The sequence below is a fragment of the Dysidea avara genome, chromosome 10 (genome assembly GCF_963678975.1).
Source record: "Dysidea avara chromosome 10, odDysAvar1.4, whole genome shotgun sequence".
NCBI lineage: Eukaryota > Metazoa > Porifera > Demospongiae > Dictyoceratida > Dysideidae > Dysidea > Dysidea avara.
Window position 1 is genome coordinate 30,210,950 of NC_089281.1, and position 15,100 is coordinate 30,226,049.

At 38.6% G+C, this 15,100-nt stretch overlaps 4 protein-coding genes and 1 long non-coding RNA gene across 5 annotated transcripts in view; 3 read left to right on the forward strand and 2 right to left on the reverse strand.

The window, feature by feature from the left end:
* LOC136237049 (bridge-like lipid transfer protein family member 1) overlaps window positions 1-392 on the forward strand; it is a 30,588-nt gene extending 30,196 nt beyond the window's left edge. The window contains exon 27 of the mRNA XM_066027313.1: window positions 1-392. Within this exon, the coding sequence (XP_065883385.1) occupies window positions 1-296 (296 nt within the window). The 3' untranslated portion in view covers window positions 297-392.
* LOC136237067 (probable small nuclear ribonucleoprotein G) lies at window positions 327-1,119 on the reverse strand. The gene is made up of 4 exons (XM_066027338.1): window positions 982-1,119; window positions 908-930; window positions 719-843; window positions 327-516 (listed from the first exon to the last, which is right to left on the reverse strand). Exons 1-4 carry the CDS (start codon window positions 1,011-1,013, stop codon window positions 463-465), a joined length of 234 nt encoding a protein of 77 aa, XP_065883410.1. The 5' UTR covers window positions 1,014-1,119; the 3' UTR covers window positions 327-462.
* LOC136237065 (uncharacterized) lies at window positions 984-9,926 on the forward strand. Its single transcript, XM_066027335.1, has 5 exons — window positions 984-1,086; window positions 1,142-1,198; window positions 1,256-1,525; window positions 2,450-2,623; window positions 9,701-9,926. The coding sequence occupies exons 1-5, from the start codon at window positions 999-1,001 to the stop codon at window positions 9,769-9,771; spliced, it is 660 nt and encodes a 219-aa protein (XP_065883407.1). The 5' UTR covers window positions 984-998; the 3' UTR covers window positions 9,772-9,926.
* Window positions 9,764-10,502, reverse strand: LOC136237068 (uncharacterized). The gene is made up of 2 exons (XR_010692300.1): window positions 10,232-10,502; window positions 9,764-10,142 (listed from the first exon to the last, which is right to left on the reverse strand). It is a non-coding gene; the product is annotated as an uncharacterized lncRNA (long non-coding RNA).
* Window positions 10,040-15,100, forward strand: part of LOC136237063 (endoplasmic reticulum-Golgi intermediate compartment protein 1-like) — a 5,671-nt gene continuing 610 nt past the window's right edge. The window contains exons 1-13 of the mRNA XM_066027333.1: window positions 10,040-10,191; window positions 10,241-10,302; window positions 10,353-10,425; window positions 10,479-10,594; window positions 11,548-11,581; window positions 11,629-11,681; window positions 11,728-11,765; window positions 11,946-11,990; window positions 12,082-12,141; window positions 12,399-12,465; window positions 12,810-12,910; window positions 14,110-14,149; window positions 14,198-14,280. Coding sequence (XP_065883405.1) covers window positions 10,061-10,191; window positions 10,241-10,302; window positions 10,353-10,425; window positions 10,479-10,594; window positions 11,548-11,581; window positions 11,629-11,681; window positions 11,728-11,765; window positions 11,946-11,990; window positions 12,082-12,141; window positions 12,399-12,465; window positions 12,810-12,910; window positions 14,110-14,149; window positions 14,198-14,280 — 903 coding nt within the window. The 5' untranslated portion in view covers window positions 10,040-10,060. The remainder of the gene's footprint in view (window positions 10,192-10,240; window positions 10,303-10,352; window positions 10,426-10,478; window positions 10,595-11,547; window positions 11,582-11,628; window positions 11,682-11,727; window positions 11,766-11,945; window positions 11,991-12,081; window positions 12,142-12,398; window positions 12,466-12,809; window positions 12,911-14,109; window positions 14,150-14,197; window positions 14,281-15,100) is intronic.

Here is a 15,100-nt window from a genome sequence, read left to right on the forward strand (position 1 = left end):
AGGATGTAGCCACAGCACCAGCAGTTGACACCAGTGTTGCTCCCAAGATCAAAGTGACAAGAGAGTTTTCCACTGATCAGTGGCACCTTGATCCTCATTTGGTGTTGTTGGCTGGTAACATGTGGACAAGTGGAAGCGTCAATATTGGCTGGTTATTGGAGAAGCTGGGCTTCCAGGAGGCCAAGATCACCATACCACAGAGTGTACAATGTGGTATAATGGATCTGTTAGATGAAGCTGTCTCTGAAATAATTTGCAAGCTACTGTCAGTTTCAGCTAAAAAGAAACTCAGCTAAGAAGAAACTTTTGTAACATACTTGCATTAGTATCTATTAAAAACAATTATTGTATATTAAGTATTGGTTACAATGATCACTTTTTTTACAATGGCAGCATGTTAACTAGCATGTTAGACAGTGTAGCTAAGTATAAATCTCCAAGTGTCATAGGGTTCTGATGATGTTAGATTATTCTTTCTAGTGCTTCCATCAAAACTACACTATTACCTCGAATAACCTGAAAAGACATTGGAATAAACACAGCAGTAAAGAGCATGTCTTCATATATTTGTATTTCAAAATGGATATAAATAACAGGCCTCAGAAGGAGATAATAAACACTGAGATTTTAATCTCTCTTCAGGTAATACGTGCTTTAGACACATCATTGGCCTACTATAAACGGCTTGTGGTACTCTTTACAATACACAAATACTTACAACCATTCCAATGGGCTCTTTCTTGTTCCCTGACATTTCTTCTACCGCCTCATCCAATACAATATTCATGTACGGGTCGAAACCTCTTAAAATACCGCACACCGTCCTGCCAGCGTTGATCTTTACTGCACAAAGTAAGGCGTGCACAAAAATTCTAATTAAATTGCACCACTACAGAGCATGACTTACGTTGTACTCGCTTATCCATGTACCTACGGGTAGAAAGACACTGATAAATTCTACACAAACTACTCAAACCTTACTTCTTTAACTCGGGAGGATGCGCCTTGCTCATGTTTGCGATCAAACACGTGTTGACTGGACAAAAATTTGGAGGGTTGCACGTGATCCAATTTATTTGAAACTTGGTGAGCAAAAAGCGTTATTCCGTGATGTCTACTCTTCGTCCCGTTGGTCCTGTAGCGTTTGAGAACCCACGTGGAAATACCGCATCAAAGAACAAATTTGGAAAAGACTCAGGTAACTTTTTTTTCAAAATATAATGCCGCGCCTTAAATTTGAGTTATCACTTAACAGTAGCTACATCGGGTGTCCGAGAAAAGACCTATCAACCACTCACAACTCCAAGGAAGGCACTTAATCCTCTTCAGAATACCGCTAACCTTCAGAAGCAGCAAGCCATCAATCCAGTAAAGCCATCAATTAGTGTAGGCACCAAGCCAACAGCACTTAAACCATCGAAAAAGAAAAGTAGTAATAAATTGAGGTCTGCACCAGTGAAGTCAGATCATGATATCGAAGACTATCCTGAAATAGAAAACACTCACTTTGCTGACCCTTTGAAAAGTATGTTAATTTTAGTGCATAAACTATTTTAAGCTTCGAAGGTTTGAATACAACATTCGAAGCTTCGAGGAATATTGTATGTAGCTATAGCATTATATTATGCAGTTAAGTTTCATTCCAGACTGCTTTTTACCCTTTGAGGTGGAGTTACACCAGATCCTTTTTCAGCCTCCCAAATAGACCTTATTCATTTAGAACAGTAAGCGCCCTCTGATGTCACGCAAAACCATACAAGGGTCCACATTCACCATGACGATAGTGTTGCCATTTTGAGTTCTAAAACTGGGCGAGCACGACCGTTGCTATCATGTTACTATAGTTACGGTACTGCAAATGGCGAATTTGGCGAAGAATTGTGATGTTACCATGGTTTAGGTACTGCAAATGGCGAACATTGGCGGACAACTCCTTCGCAACGGGTTATAAGCGCTATGAAATTAATTCAGTGAATAAGGTCTATACAAAAGGGGAAAAAGCGGTCTGGGCACAAGATTATTAATGGCGTAATTTTGAGTGTATTATTGATTTGACAAATGGAATTTTGGCAGTTGAAGAAACACAAACATAAGATGTAGTTGTAATCATGAAAAATTTTCCTCTACAACTTGTCCCAATATTAGTGGTGAGTGTGGTCACTCATGGCGAGAGCTAATTGACTTGTCAAAAAACTAGTGGCTTCGTGCTTCTAGTGTTTAAGCGTAACTGTCCACAATGAAAATGATGTCGTGATGAGTATAGTCGGATTATTGCAATCTTCTGGTGTAATTTCAATCGCAAATATGAGCAAGGTTGCGCATGCGCTATTCGAATGTCACTAATGTCATTTGAATAATGCATCCTTTGAACCATTGAACAAATGCAGTACATTCATTTATGCACAAGTTAATTTTCTCATCTCTTTTGTAATTGTTTGTGTATTTACAGTGGAATTAGAAGATCTACCATTCACTACACCAAATTACATATTTAACTTGAAGAAGTGGACACCAAGATTGTACAGTAGTAGGTCAAGAGCAGGTTCAGAAGTTAAAGACGTTAGCCCATGGACCGAGTACTCTTATGAGCAAGTGGACAACCTCAAGTCTTCAAATAGTACAAGTAAATATTCTATGTGTGCTGTTAGACCACTATCTGTTGAGGTTTCCCTACCATGTTAGTCTAATATGCCTTAAATCTGGAGACTTACATGTTTATTGCTAAACAATTTGTGGGATTGCTGAATTGTTCATAACTAAAAAATTTGAGCAATGATTTATTTCATAAATAACATCAAACAAAACTATTTGCTTTGGTACAAATTTTATAAACTCTTACTGAATCACAAGTTTGTTCATGTGAAATATTTCCAAAGTTACAGTAATTTTGGATTATTATATTGATTACTGTGCAAAAGCTTACATGGAGAGCACAGATAAAAAATTTAGATATATCAACAAAAATTTGTGTAGGGGTACGCATAAATACTCATGTAATAGTTGTAACATGGGCATGAGGGCTTTGCCTGAAATGAATGCCGGAATACATATAATAGCCTGTACAGGGTGATCAATCACCCAATCCAATACGAGTGCAACTACTGGATATATTTTATATACATGCCTAAAATTTTGATTATGGGTCAGCAGCTAGTACGTTCTTGTTACGATGAACAAACAAATCCTAGAGATACCGTGTAGCGGGAAATTTTCGAAGGTTAAATTTTCGAAAAATTTGAAAATAACAATGTGTTTTCGAAAATATTTTTTTGAAAATAGTACATCCCGGCTTTGAAGTGACAATCCAAGAAAGTATAGCTAAATTATTTTTGCGAGTGCACGCATGTATAGTTTCTGCTAATATCAGTTAGCTATAGGCCTAATGTATTATAGCTAGGTACTGGGCCACACACAAGTAGCTAGCCATATATAGCTATAGCTACCACGAGCGCGCATATGAGCGAGCACAAATGACACCACGAGTCTTGAAGCCTATAAGAGCTCGAGAGACCAGAAATTACTAGGAAAGACTATAATTATCAGCAAACATCTATATGGGCTGAAAAACGCCATGTACTTAGCTATGGCAGGCCACTGTGGCGAAGTCCGACAAACAACATGGTTCAACCTAACGAAGGAAGACCCTAGGATAGCTAGACGAGATTCTATCAAAGCCAGATTGAACGTTTATCTAGCTGTACTGAACAATTAAAGCAGCTATGTATGTGATCAACGCAACCACTAGTACTGTTAGCTTCCTCCGTGAAATAATTATCTATGGTGCAGCGCGGTAAAGAGACATTGTTTCGAAAATATTTTTTTGTATTTCCAATCAAGCATTCTTTTTCGAAAATTTAGCCTTTCAAAAATTTCCCACTATACTGTATCACGGAGAATTTCGGGTTTAATGTTTTAAGCTTGCTTGTAGGGTGGTTACTTTGTGTAGAGTGGTAACTTCATGATGGGATGTGGTCCATATTTGGAAATGTGCGGAAACAATTGGTGAATGTTTTTAAACTCGTAGGATAGTGAGGATAACAGAACTCTCTCCATCTGAGTAGTTTTCATGATGAATTCCAAGTCGTGCATACTATAGTATGTTCACGTTGAGTTGAATCCTGAAAAGCAGCTAAAAATTAAAAGTGGATTTTTTCTCAACAGAGTTAACATTTCAGCCAACCAGATGATTATTGGTAACAGCAAAGGTGTCAAAAACAGACACGTACGGTTTGGCTCCATTACAAGTTCAGGATTGGGCTGTAATGGACACTGTACTTATATGGCTTCCCCATAGGAAATGTATTGCAAAAATTTTGATTGGCTGTAATTATTATGTCAAACATTTGAACAAAAAGATTTTGAAATATTTTTAGCGGGTCAAGCAGTGCTACAAATGAGCCAAATTTCAAAATCATGTGTAATTGCATCCATGAGTTATTAAATGTTTTTGAGGATTCAGCTCAACGTGAACATACTATAATCATGTGATCCAAACAATCGATTTCAGCCTTAATGTTTATATAATAGACCAGTTCATTTAAGGACCTTAAAAATGCAATTAGTGTTAATTGCGTATGATGTAACAACTGGATGCTGTGGATGCCCATAAAAATGTATTGAAGCCATTGGGAAAACGATGATAATTGATGGTTAAATCTCCATTACTTACAAAGTATAGTATATTCCAATTCTCTGTACATAGAACAAAACTACATTAATTTCTCTTTCGCTTCGTGGTTGTCTGTGGTGAATAGCGTAAAAGATGAACAAGTTATAGAGCCGCAAAGTTTAAGATTTTGCTGAACAATGCTTTCCATGGCTGGTAATAGTGAGTTTGTACTTGAAAACCATTCAGAACTGATTGGCAAAGCTTTGTAGCAGAGTTTTCTGTGGTTCGCAGGCTAACGGGCCAACAAGCAAACACCATGTTTAGTGAGTCAGCAACCACTATCCAGGTGATCCTAACGCTTGTTTTAGTGTTGTTATTCCATATAAACATAGAAACAAGCACCTGCTTGCATGCTTCGTCACTAGACAACTTTTTCGCCAGGCACTTTCAACTTCAGCAGCTCAAAAGCAGCAGACAACCACCGCCAGGTATAGAAATTAATGTAGTTTTCCATGCTGTCTTCAAAACAAGGATATCTTCTGTACTTTCTGTGTAACAAAGGATTTAGTTCCCTTGGTTGTCCGTTTCCCAATGATTTCTGTACATTTTCATGGATAACCACAGCATCCAGTATTGCGCAATAGTAAATGCCACAGCAATTAAAATACTTTCACATCAAATAAACTGGTCTATTGCTGCCCAGAAGTAGCCCAGTCTACATTTTGTATGTAGCCCGGCTAGCTGGACTACTGTAGCCTGGGCAGCTCCTTTGATCTGAGGTGTGGAAGGTTACATATGTAAGAAAAGTACTGCCGTGAGTGCTATATAGCACATAAAAGAGTGGGCGAGAGACAAATATAGCACAAGGCAAAGCCAAGTGCTATATTTTGTCTTGAGACCACTCTTTGAGTGCTATAGTGTACGTATAGCATGAGCCTAGGCAGTACTGTAACTAGTATAGAGAACCATCAACTTGAGGTACACACAAAACACGTGGAACAATTAGAAACTCATGAAGTAGTCTTACCATCGGTAGAATAGGCATTGTGTCTCTGCTGCGCCTGCATTAGAGTGTCAGTAAGATAAGTTGTTGCATTGTACCATTTTATTACCATTTCTACTCAACTTTACTATTACTTACTAGTGCTGTACACCAGTGTTGTCTAGGTCAGCCAACCGGTTATTGCCAATTATTGGTAGGCAATTAACCGGTGACAAAAATTTTTTAGGTGTACAGCACTATTACTTACCTTCTTAGAAATAAACTCTAGATAGTACACACACTTGTATACACTGACATCTGAAGCAAATTGTTGAGGTAACAATCATATTATTCCTGCACTCCTCATAATGTGAAATGTAACCCAGAACACGGCATTCTTTAGGGCCTTTGGAGAATTGTATCCCAGGATTCCCATTTCCCACAGCCTTTTCTCATCTTCCACTGCAATCACTGGTGTACTGTTTTACCTGCACCAAGCCATCCCTGTGTAGATCACTACATACAACATCAAGTGTGTTGTACAGGTCTCGGCATTGTGCATTTTCCCTATCAAAAAGTGAAAATGGAGCCTTGTTTAGTTGCAATTGGCGATTTATCCCACCTATCAGTGACTTTATTGTACCTGGTGGATACTTAGTACCATCAGACTTCCTAGTTTCGAGGATTTATTTACACTATGCTTGCACACTTTTGCACTCTAACAAATCAATGGGTACCAGGTCATCACTACAACTCTTGTTTCAGTTATTAGCCCAGTCAGTAAATTTTTTCTGCCCAGTGGAAGTAAGCTGAGTGAAACAGTGGGTCACTGCTCACTTGCTCCATCCATTTTCAGTTTTTGAATTCAAATAATATGTGCATGCATGTTACGTGCACGGTAAAACACGGAAACTGTACTGGTAGTCTCATTGAACAACTTAATTGCTATGTACTGGGTGAGAAGAGTTGATAGGCTAATACGTGAGCTCTAACTAATTCATGTACTGTTTAGTATGTACACAAACCAGTTTAACAAAGTAACTTATGTGTAGTTCACCATACGTAGTTTGGCATGGTAGACGTTCATTGCAGGTTTTGGTCATAGCCCATAATCGATTCTATTGTGACACATGGTGAAGTATTTCCGTAATATCTCCAGGACTTGTCCGTTTACATTAACAAACGTAACAGCAACGTTACATTCTCCCACCCATCATCAAAGTATCTATAAAAGCAATCCAGTGGTAGAACTGGGGTGATTGACCACTCAGTGTGGCACGGGCTATCAGCCTGCACTAGAGCATGTGGGCAACTGTGCTTTATTGCCCACAAAGAGTACTTTAATCGTACAATAAAGCACTCTTTGGGCAATAAAGCACTCTGTGGGCAATAAAGCATTGTTTACCCTAAAGTGTACTTTATGAAATTTAAAGTACACTTTTTCCTTTGATCTCGCCGCTTGATTTTTTCACTGTTCGACATCGCTTCAGCTGGACACATGCCTTTTGGCATACCGCAGTATATACAATGCATTCTTCATGGACTTACCAGTGTCCCCCTTTGTATCCCATTCATCTTTGCTGACAGTGAAAGGTGTCGATTTGGCGGTAGTGCGTGATGGCTTCCCTTCGTAATGGAAATTGTCTGTATTTTTCATAGTGGCTACTTTGATTGCAGAGGTGCTATTCAAACAGTTCTTGATTCGTAATGGGTTGAACATAGCTGACAATGAAGCGTAATGGATACTTCACTTTTCAGACGATATTTGATATAACTGGGGCATGCTGCGCCATTTCTTTCTTTTGATACGGTATGTGTGGGTTCACCAGTCATAATTTTTTTTTTTCAAAAAAAAAGTTAACAAACAAGTACACACATAAAAGCAACCAATTTTTATGGACCATAGTGCTGTATGGAATAATAGCACTCTTATTCAATTGATCTTTGCTCACACAAGTGTGTTAAGTAACTATATAGTCTTGTGGCATGAGTGTACATGAACTAGTAGTAAACTAGCCCGTAGCCTTAGCTGTTATCTTGCCTAAAGATTCACAGCAGTGAGATGGCTTCCCTACATTTGTAAAAGGGAGTCATCCGTATATTCTGTGGTGGCTGGATTGATTGCATAGGGGCCCTTCTACTGTTCTTCGTATGTAACGCTGTGAAATGAGCTGAACATAGTTGAAAGGGAAGAGTAATGGCCACTTCTCTTTCAAGTCAGTAATTGATAGCTGGGATGTGTGTTTAGATGAAAACGTTAACTCTGGTGCCATCCTTTCTTTTGATGTGGTATGTGTGGGTTCACCAGTCATAATAATGTTACAAAAGCAGGTAATAACCCACTATATTTGCAGGTGTATACTGGTGGCCTCCCTTGTTTCCTGCTTTCTTTCTGTGATCCTTAAAGATTGTATAATATACAGTAGAGGCTGACTTGAGATACTCTAATACAGCATTCACCCTAATAGAACAGTTATACATTATATAGCTGTATGCTATAACAACTAATATATATTAAAAGTAGGTACACAGTATATAAGTGATAAAAAGTAGTGAAACAGGAGATGAATAATGGTATTGCAGCATAACTTGGTGGGAAATCCCTACTTTGGCATTTAATTACAACATGCCAATGTAGGGATTTTCCCACAGAGCTATGCTGTAATTCATCTTTTGGATCCCTATTTCATTTATAAGCCACACTTGAGCAGTACCATAATCATTTTGAAAATAAGGGTTTCAACATAGCATTGAGTGGTGGCTAATTTTGAATAGTTGCCACATCAATTTTTTGAACTAAGATAATAAGCACTGTGGCATTTAACCGAGTAAATATAGTGTATGTGCTGTAAATAATGAATATTAGTTGCTTCATTATTATTGGTACTATCGAATTACACATGTAGCAATTCAAACATGCATTCAAATTTCATTAGCTGTTTACTGCACATGCACAAAAAAAAAAAAATCTGTCTCAAAACCTCTATACTGTTTAGTTACATGTACATATGAATTTTGTCTGAGTGAAACTCTCCAATAGTACATCATACAGTACGGTAGTACTTTAGGGATCATGGAGATTTGGGTTTTTCTGGCCAAAGAAAATCACCCAATAACCAGCTTCGCAATACCATCCTGGCAGTATTAATTAGGTATAACCAAGCCCTAAAGTGCCTTCAGTGTGGCCCTAAATGCTTCCAGTAGGTAGCTATAAACTTGTTTTGTTTTTTAAAATTATTCAATGGAATTTCTACTAACTGACTAAATGCCTACCTGCCTGATGCCTTCAGATGAGTGTAACTCGATAATGGCTAAGGCTACAGGCTTGATTTTTTCACTGTTCGACTTCGCTTCGTCCCGAGATGTGCATTTTACATACTGCAGCATGTAAAATGCATACATCATGGACTTACCTTTGTCCTCCTTTGTGTCCCATTCTTTTTGTAGAAAGCGCAAGGTGTCAATTCGTGGTAGCGCGCTGCATGGCTTCCTTATATATTTGTAAATGGTGCATTTCCATGGTGACTGGATTGATTGCAGAAATGCTTCTCCTAGTGTTCTTCATTTGTAGAGCTGTGTAACGGGCTGCAAGCACAGCGGAAACTTTTGAGTCAGTAGTTGATAGCTGGGGCACACGAAAACATTAACTCTGGAGCTATCCTTTCTTTTGATGTGGTATGCACGGGTTCACCAGTCATAATAATAGTAGTAAACAAACAAAAATTAGGAATTTTAGGGGATCAGACAAAAAAAAATTCTGTCTTTACCCTGTCTGAATTAGGGATTAACTGTTCACTATTATATCTGCAACTCCCTTGTTTCCCAACTTTTTTCCCTAATCGAACTTAATTTTTCCTTATAGTTGCTACATCAAATCTAGTTGTAATATCCATTCAACAATTTTGGCTGGAAAATGAAGCAGTGTAGTAATGAGGTTATAGTACCAGAGCAATAAACTGCAGTTTGCAGAAAATACTTCAACAAAATAGTGGTCAAGTAGTGGTATTGTTTACCTACAAAAGACTATAAGCCTTTTGTGTACCCTTTCTTTAGATAAAATTGATGATAGTAAAATAATAAAAGCTAAAAAAAAAATATTTTTTTTGCAGGTAATGATGATTGGCCATTACCATTTGATGTTCCAGAGGTGCCAGATATCCCTGACCTGGACATCTTATAACAACACTCTTATAATGACATTTAATTAATGCCATGATACATACCATATGATATACATACATTGAATCACTGATGGCCAGGAAGCTGAGCTTCCTGTGTATTATCTCATTGTCATTAATCATTTGCTATTATTCAATAATAAATGTTTTAATGTTGTTTCTTTGGATTTGCGGATTGTTCTCAATCTCTCCAGCTCCATTTCTGCCTTTCTACAGTCCTTCTCTATTCTAGGAGCCCAGTGTAGCTCTTTTACACACAACCACAATGCGTAACCAGAGAACACGCCGAACATGATCAGAGTGGCGCGAACGCCTACTCTTGCTCGTGGTATCGCTGTAACTTGCTTCGTCATTCTAATATTTTTGGTCAACCCTAAAGAAAGCGCACCGACCAACTTTAAAATGAAATTCGATATCAGAAGGTATTTAACGCTTTACAAATTTCTGTGAAGTCAAACTTACAAATTTTAGACTAGACGTGTACAGAAAAGTGTCGAAGGATTTTACCCAGCCTACAACATCTGGTGCTATAGGTGAGCAGCTTCTCATGGTTTAGTGGTGTAGACGTTATTTCACTGATCAGTCTCCATCCTGTGTATCCTGTTCATCGTGTTCTTGGTCTGTACTGAGCTGAGCTCGTTTATCCAACTGGAAACGTATGTGTATTTGGGATGGGTGGGGCTGTTTGATCACGTGTTATTGTTGGTAGAGTTAGTGAAGTGTTTGTGGACCGACCTTCACCTGTTAGTAATGGCCAGTCACCTCTGAGTAGTGACCAGATTATCGTGAAGGTGAATATTACACTACCTCACTTGAACTGTGAATGTAAGGACACTGTTATGCCTTCATGTGTGTACGTATGCGTACGTCTGTGGGTGTGTGTCCCTGCACTTTGTTCTAGTAAGAGCTTACACACTGTGTAAACAGCTCTTACTAGAGGAAAGTGATCTTGTCATTTCCAACTGTGGGGGGACCACTTGTAGGTACTATCTATAGATGGCTGCTAGAGGGACTCCATTACCATGACAGCCAGTAATGGCATTAAAATGTCCACAATTTGTCTGACAACAGTACACAAACCCTTTGACAGCCTTCCTAACAAAACTATCAACAGTGTATAACAATAGCACACCACACACACACACACATAGTCTCGCGCTGCCCGCCCGCCCCTATAAAATTTTTCGTGTAGGGGTAGGCGGCGCAAGACTAACGCACACTACATACTACTTGTACTATTACCTTATACGTACAAATTTTCGAGGTACATAATTTTCTGACAAATTTCAGAATTTTTGCAGTTTTATTTTCAAGAATCAGTTGTTTTTCACTGAGGTTTATCTATTAAACAGCATAGAGCTAACCTGCTCAAAGAGATAACCTGCTCACAGAGCTAACCTGCTCACACAGTTAACCTGCTCAGAGCTAACCTGCTACATAGTTAACCTGCTCAGAGCTAACCTGCTCACATAGTTAACCTGCTCACACAGTTAACCTGCTCAGAGTTAACCTGCTCACAGAGTTAACCTGCTCACACAGTTAACCTGCTCAGAGCTAACCTGCTCACATAGTTAACCTGCTCACACAGTTAACCTGCTCAGAGTTAACCTGCTCACAGAGTTAACCTGCTCACAGAGCTAACTCTGACAATTGTTAATGTTTGAGGATAAAAATTTCGCGGAAAGCGAAGCAGCCACGAAATCCACGAAAATTACATCCTTCAAAACTTTGTATGTATACGTTAGTTGTTGTATATTAGTGGTTGTATCCATAATTAGACCTGGGGCTAGATATTCAAGATGAAATGGGTCGGTGAGTAGTGAACTAGTCTGGTATGATCATTGCTAGTTTATCTGAAGGCACGAGGTCGGCTTTATGGAGAACACACGGAAAGTTCCACTGAATGACAACAGTACGAAGTGTGATAATATTGGATATTGTTACTTGTCATCTTCTAGCTGGCTGTTTATTTGATGGTTCCTTCCATATTAATAAGGTAAAGTGCCATAAGGTTGTGTGCTATAATGGATTGGTTGTAACAATATTGTAGTTCATTGTTATGATGAAGTTAGTAGTTAAGTGAAACGTTCTCTATGGTTGTTAAGCCGTATTACTATCACTACAACATTGCTAATGTCACTACAACATCGCTAATGCCACTACAACATTGCTACAGGTTCCTGGAAATTTTCACTTCTCCACTCATGGTGCTCAGGAAAAGGTGGGCATTACATTACACCTACACCCCTAATATTAGTCACACCCCTTGTATTAGCCACACACCCAAATATTAGTCACACCTCTTCTTGCAGCCTCGAGTTGTCAACATGCAGCACATGATCCACTCGTTGGAGTTTGGTGATGATCAGCTAGTTAGTGTTGTGATGATGTAATGTTGATTACCGTCATGTGATGATGTAATGTTGATTACCGTCATGTGATGATGTAATTTTGATTACTGTCATGTGATGATGTAATGTTGATTACCGTCATGTGATGATGTAATGTTGATTACCGTCATGTGATGATGTAATGTTGATTACCGTCATGTGATGATGTAATGTTGATTACCGTCATGTGATGATGTAATGTTGATTATCATCATGTGATAATGTAATGTTGATTATAGTCAAGGTTCACCTTCCTTCCGGGCTCCTTTGATCCTCTACAAGAGATTGATCACACTACTGACTCTGGTAAGGAAAACACTACTTGTCCACTGAGTTCACTCCCATAGCAACCATTTTAATATGTTCGTGCTGTGACAAACTTTCATTTATTATTTCTGCTCACCAAAATATTATCCGCAAAACTTTATTAAAACATCTTCCTCCATAAAAGATAGAATATTTTCTGGCTTGTATCAAAACATCAATAGTGTTTATATAGCCACATGCTACTGAATGATTTGTCAGCTGTATCAAAAAATGAGTTTTCAAGTAATTTTGACAAGTCCACACAGTCTTGTGTGACCACACCTTCTCCCCTTAATGATGTCACAGATCACATGATGCTAGCTAGACAAGTTGTTCTATTACAGCTCAGTTATCCCATGATTACTACATGAAGTTAGTCCCCACCATATACCGGCCAGTCAGTGGTGACAAGTTATCTGGTTATCAGTATACTTATGCTTATAAGGTGAGCCATGTGATCTGTATCATGTGATCACCCTAGTAGAGTATTTGTTGCAAAATAAACACTAGTCAAGAATTCATAAAGGTCAAATTTTTTGGCCCCAGACGTGCAATAGAGAGAACAACTTCTTCATTGCTGTCAAGTTATGGCTCTAGAGTATTATACACAACTTTGTGGACAATATTATGTCAACGTACTATATTTGTACATCTCTTTCAGTTTGACTGACTATTTTGAAAGTATCCGTTAAATAAAGCTTGCAGGCATCTTTCTCTGTTAGTTCTCCCTCCCCCAGGGGTTTGGACAACTGCACACCATTGTGTGTTACTACTAATGTGTGTTTGTAGGTCTTATCAAGGAGTGGCTGTGTAGAGTGCTACATTTCTTATACTCAAACTACTAGCCTGGGGCAATATTGAATATTATTTTTGTATCATTGTTATATTACCATATGTGACTGGATTTGCGAAAAGGTACTTTTTTCACACATTTGACATACCAACAAACAAAATGGCATAACAGTTGACTCCTCACACTGATTAACTTGCAGTTAGTATCAAAATGCAGCCAGATATTGTAGCTACAATCATGGAAAATTTCAGGCAATTATATGCCACAATCAAAACATTATGAAGCTGTAAAGTGTAAAAAATGGGTCAAATTTTGTGTGTGAAAGATATCTTTTCGCAAATCCGGTCACATATTACATTTGGTAAATATGCTGCAATAGGATTTTGGCAAGGCGGATTTGTTAATAGAGCTACCAGTAATACAGATTGTATTGGGCAAATGATTTGGCGGATTTTAGTTTGCTGAAACACTGCTCACTTGCTAAATTTGCTCCTGCTAAACTTTCCAGCTATATGGCATTGGATATTATCATGATACTGTACTTTACAATTCGATTTAGTCATGTGCAACAATATATGAAATATTTAACTGCTGGGTAGTTCTTAGGCCATTATTGTGGTGGACTACATGTATGAACTTATGAGCCACCAAACGCCTTCAATGGCTCATAAGCTCCTTCTGGTATGACACATAATTTAAAGTTTTTGTGTAGCCACATTAGAAGTAAACTCTTTGGGGATTTCCCTTGTATGTCACAGTATTTGAAGATACGCATTCATTGTTGTGAGGGTAGTGTTGTTGTTTTTGTGTGGGGTATAATGGGTTGTGTAAGGTTTTGTGCCATTGTATAGGGTTATGGTCTGCAAGGTGGTTACCAGAGGATGATCCCAGGTAAGATAACATCATAACAATTCCCATCCTTCATGCTACCCCACACAGCAATATGGTTCCGTTATGATCTCAGTCCCTTAACAGTACAATATACTGATCGCAGGAAACCTGTCTACCATTTTATCACTATGGTGAGTGCTTTATGTGCAACCTCCTCCAAATTTAGGACACAATAGGAAAAAGGATTTGGTCCTTGCTCCATACAATTTTATCTCTGAAAGAGGATAATCTCTTTATTGTAGTATGGAGGATAATTCGATAACCTCAATTTCTCCATTGTAGGGTAGACACCATCTGATGGATACACCATCTGATGGATGAACCATCTGATGGATACACCATCTGATGGATACACCATCTGATGGATGAACCATCTGATGGATACACCATCTGATGGATACACCATCTGATGGATGAACCATCTGATGGATGAACCATCTGATGGATACACCATCTGATGGATACACCATCTGATGGATACACCATCTGATGGATGAACCATCTGATGGATACACCATCTGATGGATGAACCATCTGATGGATACACCATCTGATGGATGAACCATCTGATGGATACACCATCTGATGGATGAACCATCTGATGGATACACCATCTGATGGATGAACCATCTGATGGATACACCATCTGATGGATACACCATCTGATGGATACACCATCTGATGGATGAACCATCTGATGGATACACCATCTGATGGATGAACCATCTGATGGATACACCATCTGATGGATACACCATCTGATGGATGAACCATCTGATGGATACACCATCTGATGGATGAACCATCTGATGGATACACCATCTGATGGATGAACCATCTGATGGATACACCATCTGATGGATGAACCATCTGATGGATACACCATCTGATGGATGAACCATCTGATGGATACACCATCTGATGGATACACCATCTGATGGATACACCATC